The following is a 14880-nucleotide window of genomic DNA, read 5'->3' on the forward strand; positions in this document are numbered from 1 at the left end:
CAAAGACCACCTATTGATTATGTTTGTCCAGGACAGTCTAATCCAAAGAAACAAAAAGTAGGTTAGTGTGTTTCAGGAGTTGGGGTTGAGGGGTCGTGGAAAATAGTTGCTAGTGCGTATGAGATTACCTTTTTGGGGTGATGAATATATTCTAAAATTGATGATGGTTGCAAGATTCTATAAACTTAAAACTTTTGACTCTTGTACCTTAAAAGAGTGTCTTTTACGGTGTCGCACATTATATCTAAATAAAGCTGTGAATCAGAAAAAACAGTACTCCCAAACATCCATCTAGCTTACGTATGTGTGTGAAATCAACAAATTAACACATGCTGCCAAGGGAAAAACAGGTTCGAAAGGTTGGCTTATTTCCCTGGGCCCCCACCCTTCCTCTGACGTGCCTTCACATAGATGTTTTTATATTTTGTCCAGCTTTTCCAATTATCCTCAGCTATAGGATTTCCCAGAATTCCTGGTCTATGAAAGAGGCCTTGCTGGCAAGCTTCATTTCATCTATGGTTTTATTTAAAATCTGTATTTAGATTTATTTTTCTAGTCCAGCAGTTCTCAGATTTTCTGGTCTAAGGAAACCTTAAATATTACTGAGTTTTTTGTTTGTATAAGTGTGTATCTATCAGTGATTATTATCATATTAGATTTTAAAACTGAGAATGTTTTATATTTTTAAATTTTACTTTCAAATACTAATAAGCTCAATACATGTGAATAACAAAAATCACATTTTAAAGATCATAATCACAAAAAGAGAAATACCGTATGATTCCACATATATGAGATACTCAAGAGTAGTAAAATTAAAGATAACTACTTTTAAAATGTTTGGTAATGTTTGTTTTACATTTCAGTGAATGGCTGTAATGTTTGGGTTAGTAAAAGGCAAGGAAATGTCCTGCATTTAATTTATTGTGGTGTCACACATCATTTACTTTCTGGAAAATTCTGGTGCATATTTGTGAGAGAATTATAGTGAAAATGCCAAGTAATGTAGTGGTATTGTGAGAACAGTTTTGACTTTGTGGACTCCTTAAAATGACTAAGGGACTCCTGGATGGGAAAGGATTGGAGCCCAGAGTACACCCTGGGAACCACTGCTTGTGGCCCATAGCATTCGTCAGAGCTCCGGGACCACATCTCCCGCTGCCTGCGAGGCTCCTCTAGTACTGCGATGTCTCATGGGCCACTGAAGCCTGACATGTGAGTCTGAGTGCCAGGGTCGCTTTCCATTCACGTGTGAAAATCAAAGCCAAGCTGTTCTTGACACTTGCCGTAGCTTTTAGCGCTCATGATTAGTAATCACCTGATGTTGAGTTTATCTGTGATTTGGCCTGAGGTTGGAGAAAATTAAACTCAGCTGTAGTTGATGCAGCCCCTGTTGCTTCTGATGTGGCTGTGGCTGTGGCTGTGATTACCAGCCTGGTCTGACTGGTATCTGACTCTGAAGACAGAAGGGCCACGGTGTTACCTTCGGAATTAAAAGTTGGAAGCAGCCAGCTTTACGATGTGTGAGTGTATAGGTTCTTTCTGCTTCTCAGTTCCACTTTCACTTCGCTTGTCTTAGCAGAATTGGGAGAATCTTAGGGTGGAATTATCTTGAGCCAGTGATTATTTGGGAACTCTTCCAGAATTTAGCTGCCCTTATTGCACCTACTGTTGCCAATATCTTGTTGGCCTCTTCTTCCTCCTTTTTTTCCCCCAATTTTTTTTTTAATGGCTGTACTGGTCTTTGTTGCCGCGTAGACTTTTTTTTCTCTAGTTGTAGGGAACAGGCTTCTCACTGAAGTGGCTTCTCTTGTTGCAGAGCACGGGCTATAAGCGCCCAGGCTTCAGTCGTTGTGGTGCATGGGCTTAGTTGCTCTGCTGCATGTGGGATCTTCCCAGACCAGGGATGAAACCCGTGTCTCCTACATTGGCAGGAGGATTCTTTACCACTGAGCCACCAGGGAAGCCCCCAGTGTTTTTTAATTAAGTAAAATACATATAAAACTTAACATTCTATCCCTTTTTAAGTATAACTTTTTAATGGTGGGAAATACATTGATAATGTTGTGCAGTTGTCTTCATCATCCATCTCCATTAGCTCTTTTTATGTTGTAAAACTGAAACTCTCTTCATTAAACAATTGTTTCCCATGCTCTTCACCCCCTCACCCCTGGCCGCCACCGTTCTACGTTCTGTCTCTGATTTTGATGATTCTGAGTATCTCACATCCATGGAATGATACTCATTTGTCTTTTTGCAACTGGTTTGTTTCATTTAGCATAATGTCTTCAGAGTTCATCCATGTTGTAGTACATTGCAGAATTTCCTCCCTTTTAAAAGCTGAATAATATTCTGTTGGACGTATATGCCACATTTTGCTTACCCATTCTTGTGTTGATGGACACTTGGGTTACTTACATCATCATATAGGTCAGTCTCCAGTTGTTTACTTGCGCCTTGTCTAGTCACAGTATAGAACTTTGCTCAAGCTCTACCTGGAATCCTTTTACCCTTTGCTGACTGAAGTGTCTGCTGATTCTTTTACTGAGGTTTACATATTGCTCCAGGGAACAAATGTCTTATACTTCTCTCTTCTCATGGCATTTTATTTATACCTTTGTTACATTATTTATAATGTTTTGAGGGCATTTACTTTTATGTTTGTGTCTCCCCAGTTTTAAGTTCCACTAATATTTGGAAGGTATCAAGATAATTTTGGGGCTTCCCTGGCGGCTCAGATGGTAAATAATCTGCTTGCAGTGGCAAGAGACGGGGATTCGATCGCTGGGTTGGGAAGATCCCTTGGAGAAGGGAATGGCTACCCACTCCAGTATTCTTGCCTGGAGAATCCCATGGACAGAGGAGCCTGGCCAGCTACGATCCATGGCGTCACAAGAAGTCGGACATGACTGAGCGACTAATACTTGAACATCCTTTCAAGATAATTTTTATGAGACTAGCACAGTGGCTCATATCTAGTGGGCATTAAGTGTTTGTTCAGTGAATGAATGTAATCACACATAAAAAAACATCTCAGAGTTTCAGCAGATACTATTTTTTCCTTGACCCTCACCATTGTATTTAGTGCTAGAGACACCAGGCCAACAAGCACAGTCCTCCTTTCAAGATGTTAATGAATTTATTGTTTCATGTATTTAATGCAGTACTGAAGTGATTTGATAATGTATATTTACCATTAATGTTTCAGTATTGTGACTTGTCTCATATTTTGACCCTCCTAGATGATAGTCTTATCATTTATGAAATGAGGAGGATGGGCTAGATGATCTAGAAAAGTTACCATTGTTGATTGTTAACTATGTTATTAGATTTTCATGCTCCTTGGTAACAGGAATCATGTCCTTCACTCTTACTGGAATCTTATGTAGGACCAAGTATAGTGTCTCACCCTCAGTGGTTGGTTGCCGTGCCATGCTAAGTCGCTTCAGTCTTGTCTTACTCTGTGAGACCCTATGGACTGTAGCCTGCCAGGCTCTTCTGTCCATGAGGTTCTCCAAGCAAGAATACTGGAGTGGATTGCCAGGGTTAGCAAATTTTAAAGAAAGACATAATATCAGTGAATACTTCAGTTGAATTTGATTCTGATTTATACTCCATTGATCTTGTTAGATTCCTTCCCTGTGCTTCAGAATATCTGTATTTCCTTGATCTAGTTTGTCTTCAGCTTTTGTATTCATGATACACACGCCTTATCTCTCAACCCTAAGAAGAAGGTGCTGCTGCTGCTAAGTCGCTTCAGTCGTGTCCGACTCTGTGCGACCCCATAGATGGCAGCCCACCAGGCTCCCCCATCCCTGGGATTCTCCAGGCAAGAACACTGGAGTGGGTTGCCATTTCCTTCTCCAGTGCATGAAAGTGAAAAGTGAAAGTGAAGTCGCTCAGTCGTGTTTGACTCTTAGTGACCCCATGGACTGCCGCCTACCAGGCTCCTCCATCCATGGGATTTTCCAGGCAAGAGTACTGGAGTGGGTTGCCATTGCCTTCTCCAGAAGAAGGTGAGGTGATCATTATTTTCAAGTGGGGAAACAGTCTTCAACAGCATAGCTGAGGAGCAACACATGCAGACTCAGGTCTCCTGACCCCAGATCCAGTGTCATATTTCTCTGTTTCCTCACCTGTGAAATCAGGTTTTTTTCAGATCTCAGTGCCTATGTTACCCAGCCTTTAACACAGCATATCAAGACTCTTTGGGAAATCACAGAAATGTGCTCACTTTAGCAAAATGGAGATTAGTTGGTAAGATCATGAAGAGCCTCAGGGAATTGGTGAGAAGGTTGAGCGTCAAACTGGGAAATGGAAAGGAGTTCTAGAAACAGGGACCTGAAAAAGCACCATCAAACTCCAAGTGTTTCTGGTTCTCTGCTCAAGAGTCAGAGTGAGGGAAAAGCATTCTGCTGGCGTAGCTGGAGTCATCTCCTGTCTTTTCGTTAGCGCAGTGATTCTCAACTGGGGACAGTTTTGTCCTCCCACTGTGAAGCCTGGAGACATTTTGGGTTATAACTGGGAGAGAGAGCTACTGGCATCTAGAGGGTAGAGGCCAGGAATGCTATGGAACATGCTCTGTTGTCAGCCCCCAATAACAGAATTCACTGGTCCCACACATCAATAGTGTTGAGGCTGAGAAGGCCTGGATTTAGGGGAAGGCAGCTCAATTAAAATCCCACCAGACTATCCTATTGCAGGCAGAAGAACACTTAAATGCTCTTAGCACAAAAAAAAAAAAAAAAAAAAAAAAGTGGAATAGATAGTAGAGAAAAAACGATAAAAAAGCACTTCGACTAGGGCAATAATTCCAAGGTTGTAAAGAATCAGATATGACTGAGCAATTAAGCACGCACACACACACAGAATAATTATTTAGTAAAGGATCTTTGTTTTAGCAACTTTGGATGTTGCTGATGCACAAAAATATCAGGCTGGTGGATCTGTGGCATGTGCAGTTATATGTTAGAATCTCTTCAACAGTTCACCTTGTTCTTTGCATAGACAGTAATTTAGTGTTAAATCCAAGTAGAAGGAAGATTGATTCAAGCCTGTAATTTTCCTTCTTTTTAACTTTGTTCACACCGTTTCAGTATAAGCCTTGTGTATATGACTCAGAGCTTGCTTATTTGGTTCCATATTTTATAACACCTTGGCTGTGCCAGACCTGTTTTGCTACCCTGAGGAATCTAGAAATGACTAGAAGCTGCCTTTCCTTGCCCTTTCAACATGATGGCTTCGGGTCTAGCTGTCAAAGGGACCTACTGCCATGTCTCCAGGTTGTTCACTGGGTGAGCCGCCCTCTGCTGGTGGTCATTAGCCCTAGGGCCCCACGGTTCACCTCAGCAAGGTTTCGTTTCAGGTGAACCACTGCCTCCCAGATAAGATTGTGGTGTACCGTGATGGAGTATCTGATGGCCAACTAAAGACAGTTGCCAGCTATGAAATTCCTCAGCTACAGAAGTGTTTTGAAGCTTTTGAGAATTATCATCCCAAGATGGTGGTGTTTGTAGTGCAGAAGAAAATCAGCACCAACCTGTACCTGGCGGCCACTGAGAACTTTGCGACTCCCTCCCCTGGGACTGTGGTAGATCATACGATAACAAGCTGTGAGTGGTAAGTGGGTGAAACACGTATTTCAACAAGAATAGTTTGGGGAAGTTCTGTGTTTCCTGGGTACTGGAATGGGGAGGTAGCCTAGAGAGATTTGGAATGGTATCCTCAAGAGATTTTCCTGGTAAAAAATAAAATTTTAAAAGCTATTTAGAAAACACACAAACCACCAGTGAAGCTTTTAGCTCTTAAGTATAAAATATTGAACATGCATTCTTTTCCTAAGAATATGCATGCTTAATCTTCTGCACACAGATGTGATCGTTTCTACCACCACTTTTAAATAGCCTGTTGAGTCAGGAGACCTGAATTCTCATCCTCGTGTCCGTGTGATGTCCTTGATCCAGTCATTTGACCTCTCTGAGCCTTGGATGAAGGAGCATCTCCAGCTCTGTAACTATACCATTAGTTTGTACTTTTTCCTTACTAGGGTGGACTTCTACCTTCTTGCCCATCATGTGCGGCAGGGTTGTGGCATTCCAACCCATTATGTTTGTGTTCTCAACACTGCAAACCTGAGCCCTGATCATATGCAGAGGTGAGCTGACCAGTAACTTACTCCTAACTTGTGAATAATTCTGGCCACTGAGCTAAGTCTAAGACCTGGAGTTTAAAAACCTCTGAATTCAGCAAATTGGATTTGGCTTAATTCAACAAATCACTGGTTTTGGCTTAATAATTTTTTGATTCTCTCTGAAAGCATTTTTTTTCTTAAAGCATTTTGAATTTATCTTTTGGAGTTGGATTTACTAAGACTCATTTTCTCTTATATAATCAGAAAAGACAAATACTGCCTGCCTCCTTACCCCTTGAGTTTCTTTATGTCTTTGATGATAATGATATATCTTTTCGAGGAATAATTGATAATCATTTTTGTATGGTAAAATTACTTGAAGACCTTTCAAAAAATTACTACCAACCAACCAGGCTTCACCTCGAAGCATTCTGAAGCGTTTGTATTTTTAAAAACTGCTCCCGGTGATTATGACACACAGCCAAGTTTGAGACCCGTTGCTCTTGAGCTCAGAGTAAAAAACACTTTGCTGGGTACTTCTCTTTCTGCAGCCTTTTCTTAAGACAAGAGAAAAAAAATGTTGTTGTTTTCCTTGTTTTGCTATAAAAACAGGAGCACCTAAATTGGGAATTTCCCCATGTCCTCTTGACTTAAAAATAGTGGAAATAATTTCACTTAAAAATAGTAATTCCAAAAAGTTGCATCATATATTCCTCAGTCCCCCAGTTTGCTGGTAAATATGCTGTGTCATGCACCCAGAAGGACATAATCATGCTTTGCACTGAAGATGGAGAGTGATAAGGCTCATGTTTTCTTCTTGGCCTACAGGTTGACTTTCAAACTGTGCCACATGTACTGGAATTGGCCTGGTACCATTAGAGTTCCAGCTCCTTGCAAGTATGCCCACAAGCTAGCCTTCCTGTCAGGACAGATCTTGCACCACGAACCAGCCATCCAGCTGTGTGAGAACCTGTTCTTCCTGTGACTGGACAGTCAGGACACGGGCTGGTCAGAGCAGGCAGACTTCTGAACTCAGCTGTGAACTCATCTGTGCAGGGTCAACAGCAACTGGAAAGGGGTTTGTGTTGGTGTTTGCTGTTTCACCAACCCAGTAGAATATCTTTCTTTTCATTTTCTTTTCTAAGTCTGTTAACACTGAGAATCAGGTTCCATCATAAATTTCAGCTAGAAATTGTCTTGTTGCCTTTGTAGAGCAAATGGAGGTAGTCTGCTGCAGTGTAGATGGGGTGGGTGAAGATGGGTGACCCCTTCAGGAGTCTCCAAAGCTGACAGAAGCTGTAGAAACCTGAAGAAGCAGCAATTACACTTATAAAAGCAGTTCTCATTTCTGGTCCAGAGCCGATAGTGAATGAAGTCTTTGCAAAGTTCTTAAAGTAGAGAGCTACTTTATTTGGGCAACTGGAAAGGTAAGAAGGCAAAATTTCTCAGGATTTGGCTGTTGCTGGCAAATGTGAAAGACATGTCGTGAAACCAGCGGGTGGGTACTCTTCAGGCTCTTGCTGACCTAATCGTCTCTAGGGATTGAGTTGATGAAACATGACTTGAACTAGCTTTGGAAGGAGTGTTTAGTTATTTCTTGCCTCCTGAGAGGACAAACGCAGTTTTATCTGTATATTTCAGTTGCTTTATAGTATGCAGTGTTGGTTTCTTCCTACCTTCCTCCCCCGACCTCCACCACACACACACATACCAAGATACTTTTGCTCCTTGTCCTTGTTACTGACCTTTAGTAAGTTTCAGTTTTTTAAAACTAAAAATCAGAACATGTGAAATTCAGTAGCTTCAAAGGTTCATGACAGGCCATGAGCTTTTCTTGACCCTTTCTCTGCTTTCTCTTCCTTTTCTGTTGATATGTTTGCAAATTGAACCACTCACTTCCCTTGCTCAATACTCTCTTCCCGGCCGTTAGCTCATTTTGTTAGGAATTGCTCTGAGTCTGCATTAAGATTTCCAGAAGTTAGCTTTGGGAAACATGACACTCCTTCCAAAGTCCAGACATTTCAGTTTAGAAAGTTGTCACTGTGCCTGCAAGTTTCAGTGTTTTTTGTGTGTGTGTTTATTTTTCTCCTGTTTAAAAATCTTCCAGTCCCTTCAGGGCTAATTCAGTCTTACCTTGTTTTATCTAGATTTTTAAAAGCTAGTTTTATTTAACATTTTGGAATTTGTATTTATTTGTGTGTGTATTTTATTTATTAAGTTTTTTGTGTGATGGCAGGGAGGGATGACGCAGAAATCCTCATTTTATATGACAGTGTGTGAGAAGAGAAACTTTAGCTTAAAACTCCTTAGATGAATAAAACCAACCTAGCATTGCGTTGGCTGCAGCATGAAGCAGAGGCTGAGCAGCCGTGGGGGTCAGTGGTCTCATGTGCACTTCTGGTTCCACGCGGAGTGAGGGACAGCGAAGGGCTGAGACCTGGGGTTTAAACACTGCAGAATCAGGCACATTGGATCACTGGTTTTGATCAAACAGTTCTCCAATTCTCTTTGGAAGCATTTTGAATTTCTCTTTTGAAGTTAGGTTTCCTAATTCACATTTCTTCACTTTTTCCTCCTGGTTTTCTTTCCTTGTTTTTTCAGTCTTAATGTGAAATGACTGGGTCATGGGGTAGAAAATAAAAAGAAATTTGTATAAATGTGTAGTTGTGTTTGTAATAATGTTGACATATGGTAGTGACATAGTTCTTTTTCTTCGTAAACCTGTAGCACTAGTTAGAATTATTAATTTGTCACTGGGCGTGCTGGGGGCAGCTGCAGTACTGGTACTCAGGTAATTTCACTGAAATCTGGCAGTAAGATTTCTTGAAGAAGATACCAACAGTCTGTCTTCTGGGACGAATGAGGCACGTGTTGTATATATGGGTGTGTGTGTGTTCTGTCTTGTTTTCAAAACTCTCTTCCCATCAGAGAATTTTTGTTAGCCTGAGTAAAAGCCAGCTCCTAAGGGTGGCCCTTCCCTCTCGCCTTTTCCTAATGCTTGTCCTTCTTTGCTTGTACTTCATGGTGTGTCTGTAACCTTTTTAAGTACCTTCCCAAAGAACCCTGACTGCTTACTTCACCACTACATCCTTTTCTGTTTATTTAGAAACTCCGTCTTCAGTGATTCAGTGTTTCTTGAACTCATCCTTAAAAGAATCTAATTTAGCTCCTTTTTACTTGAGCAGCATTTTATTGAATGGTTTGAAAAGGGAAGTAGTTTTATAAATGACTAGCTCTTCATATTGAAAATGTTATAACTTGTGCCTGAAATTTCTCAGTCATTTGGGATAATTGGAGAAAGACCCTATTTTCTCTTTTTTTCCCCTAAACCTAGCTTTTTCTGAGTGTCTTACCTTTCCCTGTCTAGACTTATTTTCTCTCTTAAAAAAATTAGGAAATTCAAGAGAATGAGAAAAAAAAGCCACAGACTGGAAGAAAATATTTGCGAAAGACAAGTCTGAGGGGCTTCCTGGCAGCCCAGTGGCTAAGACTGCTCTTCCACTGTAGGAGCTTGAGTTGAAGCCCTGGTCAGGGAAGTTCTACATGCCGTGAGGCATGTCAAAGGAAAAAAAAAAAAAAAAAAGACATATCTGGTAAAGGACTGTTAATCGGAAATATACAAAGAACTCTTAAAATTCAACAGTAAGAAAACAACCTGATTAAAAATTGGGCAAAAAGACCTGAAGAGATATTTCACCAACTAAGTCATACCGTTGGCAAATAAGCATATGAAGATATGCCCAACATCATATGTCATTAGAGAACTACAAATTAAAATGAGATACCACTGCATACCTCTTATTAATAGAATGGTCCAGATTTGAAACGTTGACCACTCCAAATGCTGGTGAGGATGTGGAACAGAAATTCAATCATCCATCGTTGCCCGAGGGAATGCGAAATAGCACAGCTAGTTTAAAAGGCAATTTGGTAGTTTCTTACAAATCAAAACATACCCTTATCATATGATCAAGCAGTCACACTGTTTGGTATTTGCCCAAAAGAGTTTATAATTTACATCAACACAGAAACCTGCACTGGATGTTGATAGCAGCTTTATTCCTTCATAATTGCCAAAACTTGTAAGCAACCAAGATGTCCATCAGCAGGTAAATGGATAAACACTGGTATAAGGAGACAATGGAATATCAGTCAGTGCTAAAAAGAAATGAGCTATCAAAGCCATGAAAAGACCTGGAGGATACTTAAATGCATATTACTAAGTGAAAGAAGCCAATCTGAAAGTGTTACATACTGTATGATTTCAACCATATAACATTCTGGAAAAGGCAAAAACTATAGAGACAGTAAAAGGATCAGGGTTTGGGGAGAAGGAGGGATGAATGGGCAGAGGAGTTTTAGGGCAAGGAAACTATTCTGTAGGATACTGTAATTATGTGTAATGACAGTGGATCCATGTCATTATGGATTTGTCCAAACCCATAGAATATGAAACACTGAATATAAAGCCTGATGTTCCTTGAACCTTGAGTGATTATGACAAGAAGTTGATGTAGGTTCACTAACTGTAATTAACACAAGCACCATTCTTGTGGGGGATGTTGATAATGGGGGAGGCTGTGTGTATATGGGAAACGTCTAACCTTTGCAAATTGTGCAGTGAACCTAAAAATGTGCTCTAAAAAATAACTTTTTTTAAAAGAATGAGTTAGGGTGGGAGTTCCCTCGTGGTCTAGAGATTAGGATTCAGTGCTTTCACTCTCCTGTTGTTGTTATTTAGTCACTAAGTCATGTCTTAACTGTTTTGCAACCCCATGTACTGTAGCCTGCCAGACCCTTCTGTCTGTGGGATCCTCCAGGCAAGAATACAGGAGTGGGTTGCCATGCCTTCCTCCAGGGGATCTTCCCGACCCAGGGATTGGACCCGTGTTTCCTGCATTGCAGGCAGATTCTTAACTGCTGAGCCACCAGGGATGCCCTTCACTGTGCTGACTGGGCTTCAATCCCTGGGTCCCTGGTCAGGGAACTGAGATCCCACAAGCTGCGCCACATGGTCAAAAGAAAGAATGAGTAAGGGAGACTTCTGGAAACTTTAGAGACTTTTGGCAATATGGTAGACTGAGCTGACCATACTGAGAAATGTTTAGAAAACAAAAATTTTTTTTTACATTAATTATCTGGATTTGGGGGAAATGGAACAAGGGAAGAGATGATGATGGGGGAAGTAGGAAGGAAGAAAAATAATTGAGGCTGAAGAAAGAAAGGGAAGGCAGAGTGGTTATGTTGTTGTTCAGTTGCCAAGTCGTTTCCGACTGTCTTCAGCCACATGAAGAGCACACTGGACTTCCCTGTCCTTCACTGTCTCCTGGAATTTGCTCAGACTCATGTCCACTGAGTTGATGATGCCAACCATTTTATTCTGTGTCACGCCCTTCTCCTCCTGTCCTCAATCTTTCCCAGCATCAGGGTCTTTTCTAATGAGTCAGCTCTTTGTATCAGGTGGCCAAAGTTTTGGAGCTTCAGCTTCAGCATCAGTCTTTCCAATGAATATTAAGGGTTGATTTCCTTTAGGATTGACTGGTTTGATCTCCTTGATGTCCAAGGGACTCTGAAGAGTCTTCTCTAGCACCACAGTTCAAAAGCATCAGTTCTTTGGTGCTTAGCCTTCTTTATGGTCCTCCTCTTACATCTGTACATGACTATTGGAAAAACCACAGCTTTGACTATACGGACCTTTGTGGTTATAGTTGATGCCAACATAGCTCCCAGGGTTATGGACAAAATGCAGGGATGGGAGCACTGAGGTTTTTCATTTCAGATAAGGATAGAAGATGCAACCTTAGACCCTACGAGGCACAGGATTGCTGGAGTGAATTCTTCTGGATGAAGACAGCTGGGGCCTGGAAGGGGGGAGTAGGATGCTGACCATCCAAGGGCAGTAGGAAGAAACTAAGGGCAAAAGACATTCATGAGAAATCCCCAAGCCCCACAGACAGGTATGTGCAGCCTGAGTTAGTATTATTAGCATGTGGAAGGACCACATGGTGACAAATTATCATGAAGATTCACCTAGACTGTTGAGAGCCTGTAGCCCTGCAGAAACAAATGGTCAGTCACCTGGATTGCATTGGAAGGACTGATGCTGATGCTAACACTCCAGTCCTTTGGCCAGCTGATGAGAACAGCTGGCTCATTGGAAAAGACCCTGATGCTAGGAAGGATTGAAGGCAAAAGGAGAAGAGGGCAGCAGAGAATCAGATTATTGGATGGCATCACTGACTCAGTGGATATAAATTTCAGCAAACTCCAGGAGATAGTGAAGGACAGGGAATCCTGGTGTGTTGCAGGTTCCCATGGGGTCACAAAGAGTCCAACATGACTTAGCAACTAAACAACAGATGGAAGAGAAGACATAGGAGAGAATGAGAAGGTATAATAGGAGTTGCTGCAGGTTAAAATAGAATAAGTCACACAATATGGAAGACATAGAATTTTCCAGAATTAGAGGCAAATATGAATCCTCCACCAGAAGAAAATAATTGAGAATAAAGAAAAGCACAGCCATTCCTAGATGTGCTGTAGTGAAACTACAGAACACCAAAGACAGAATCTTAATCTTAAAAACAACCGGAGAGATTGCTTATAAAGAAAGTTAGATTGACAGCAGACTTATTATCAACCACAACAGATGCTTAAGACAAAAGGAATAATAATTTTAAGATTCAGTGTCAACTTGGAACTCTGTTCCCAGCTAAACATTCATTCAAAGCTGAGGCCCAAACTAACATTTTCTAAGGCTCAGTACCTAGTAATCATGTATGGATGTGAGAACTGGACCGAAAAGAAGGCTGAGTGCCAAAGAACAGATTCTGTTTGAACTGTGGTGTTGGAAAAGATTCTAGAGAGCCCCTTGGATTTCAAGATCAAACCAGTCAATCCTAAAGGAAATCAACCCTGAATATTCATTGGAAGGACTGATGCTGAAACTGAAGCTCCATACTTTGGCCACTTGATAGGAAGAGACAACTCATTGGAAAAGATCCCGATGCTGGGAAAGATAGAAGGCAGGAAGAGAAGGGGAGGACAGAGGACGAGATGCTTGGATGGCATCACCGACTCAATGGACATGAGTTTGAGCAAATTCTGGGAGATAGTGAAGGACAGGGAAGGTCTGGCATGCTGCAGTCCATGGGGTCACAAAGAGTCAAACATGACTGAGTGACTGAACAACAGCAACAATAAGGATCAAAGCAGAAGTGAATGAGACAGAGTATAGAAAAGCAATATCAGTTCAGTTGTCGTTCAATTGTGTCCAACTCTTTGAGACCCCATGGACTGCAGCATGCCAGGCCTCCCTGTCCATCACCAACTCCCAGAGTTTACTCAGACTCTTGTCCATTGAGTCCTTGATGCCATCCAACCATCTCATCCTCTGTCGTCCCCTTCTCCTCCTGCCTTCAGTCTTTTCCAGCATCAGGGGCTTTTCAAATGAGTCAGCTCTTCGCATCAGGTGTCCAAAGTGTTGGATTTTCAGCTTCATCATCAGTCCTTCCAATGAATATTCAGGGCTGATTTCCTTTAGGATGGACTGGTTGGATCTCCTTGCAGTCCAAAGGACTCTCCAAGAGTCTTATCTAACACCACAGTTCAAAAGCATCAATTCTTCGGCACTCAGCTTTCTTTATGGTCCAACTGTCGCATCCATACATGACTACCAGAAAAACCATAGCCTTGACTAGATGGACCTTTGTTGGCAAAGAAATGTCTCTGCTTTTTAATATGCCGTCTAAATTGGTCATAGCTTTCCTTCCAAGAAAAGCAGTATAGAAAATCAGTAAAACCAAAAGTTGATTCTTTAGAAAGAGTAACAGAATTAGCACATCTTGGGCTAAATTGTCCCCCCCCCCCAAAAAAAAATACTCAAATTACTAAAATCAAGAATGAGAAAGAGGACCACTGACCTTACAGAAATAAAAAGGATTAGAAAGGAATACTCAGTTCAGTCGCTCAAACAATTAAAGGCCAGCAAATTAGCTATCTTAGATGAAAAGGATAAATTCCTATAGGTAACTTGCTCCTGAACCAAGTGTTATTTTTCCCAGTTGTCTGTCCGCTGAAACCATCGAATGGTAACAGAAATGATAAGGCTTCTAAGGATGTTCTCTTTTGGCTGGCAGAGTGTAGGTTGCTAGTCCTCTGGCATGATTTTGGGTAAACTAGAACCTGCACATTCCTTCTGATCCTCCTGAATTCGTTAAGACATGCCAAAACATAGAAAACTCATTTTTTCCCCTTAGAAACCTGGCAATTGGCTTTTCTCTTCTGTCTCTAGAGCTGGCCTGATAGTTGGGTTTAGAAAGGGGATCTTTGCCCCACCCTACTGATCACGTTGTCTACCTTGTCAATATACCACAGAACCAGCTTTGGTTTCCTGAGTGCCCAGTCTAACTTTGTATATTCTCTGGGCTTTGTATTTGTATTTCTCTGGCTTCTTTCCCAAGGCCATTCTACTCACTTCAGCTTTGAGAAATCTGCCTGCATATCCTTTGAAAAGGCAGGCAGCTGTGATACCTTGTCAAAAGGGAAATAGCAGTCTTGCTAATGTCCGATTTTTATGCTTAGTTCCTTAAATATTCCCCAATGTCAAACTTTTAGTGAGCTGGCCTATTCATTCATCCAGCTAATATTTACTGAGCATCTGTTCTGTGCAAGATGTTAGGGGATGCAGGTATATACAGAAATCTTTGGTAATCAAGACAGATTAAGGTTGAATATGGAGGTGAGAGATG

General features: G+C 41.3%; 1 protein-coding gene across 4 annotated transcripts in view; it reads left to right on the forward strand.

The window, feature by feature from the left end:
* Window positions 1-8787, forward strand: part of PIWIL2 (piwi like RNA-mediated gene silencing 2) — a 76803-nt gene extending 68016 nt beyond the window's left edge. For 3 of the 4 annotated variants that reach the window (XM_025281861.3, XM_006047911.4, XM_025281862.3), the window contains exons 21-23: window positions 5366-5619; window positions 6047-6154; window positions 6959-8787. In XM_025281861.3, the coding sequence (XP_025137646.1) occupies window positions 5366-5619; window positions 6047-6154; window positions 6959-7115 (519 nt within the window). In that variant the 3' untranslated portion in view covers window positions 7116-8787. Of the gene's footprint in view, window positions 1-5365; window positions 5620-5871; window positions 6010-6046; window positions 6155-6958 lie in introns of all 4 variants that reach the window. The other variant, XR_006550041.1, reaches the window with a different exon arrangement.
* Window positions 8788-14880: the final 6093 nt, after the last annotated feature.

The sequence above is a fragment of the Bubalus bubalis genome, chromosome 3, assembly GCF_019923935.1.
Source record: "Bubalus bubalis isolate 160015118507 breed Murrah chromosome 3, NDDB_SH_1, whole genome shotgun sequence".
Taxonomy (NCBI): Eukaryota; Metazoa; Chordata; class Mammalia; order Artiodactyla; family Bovidae; genus Bubalus; species Bubalus bubalis.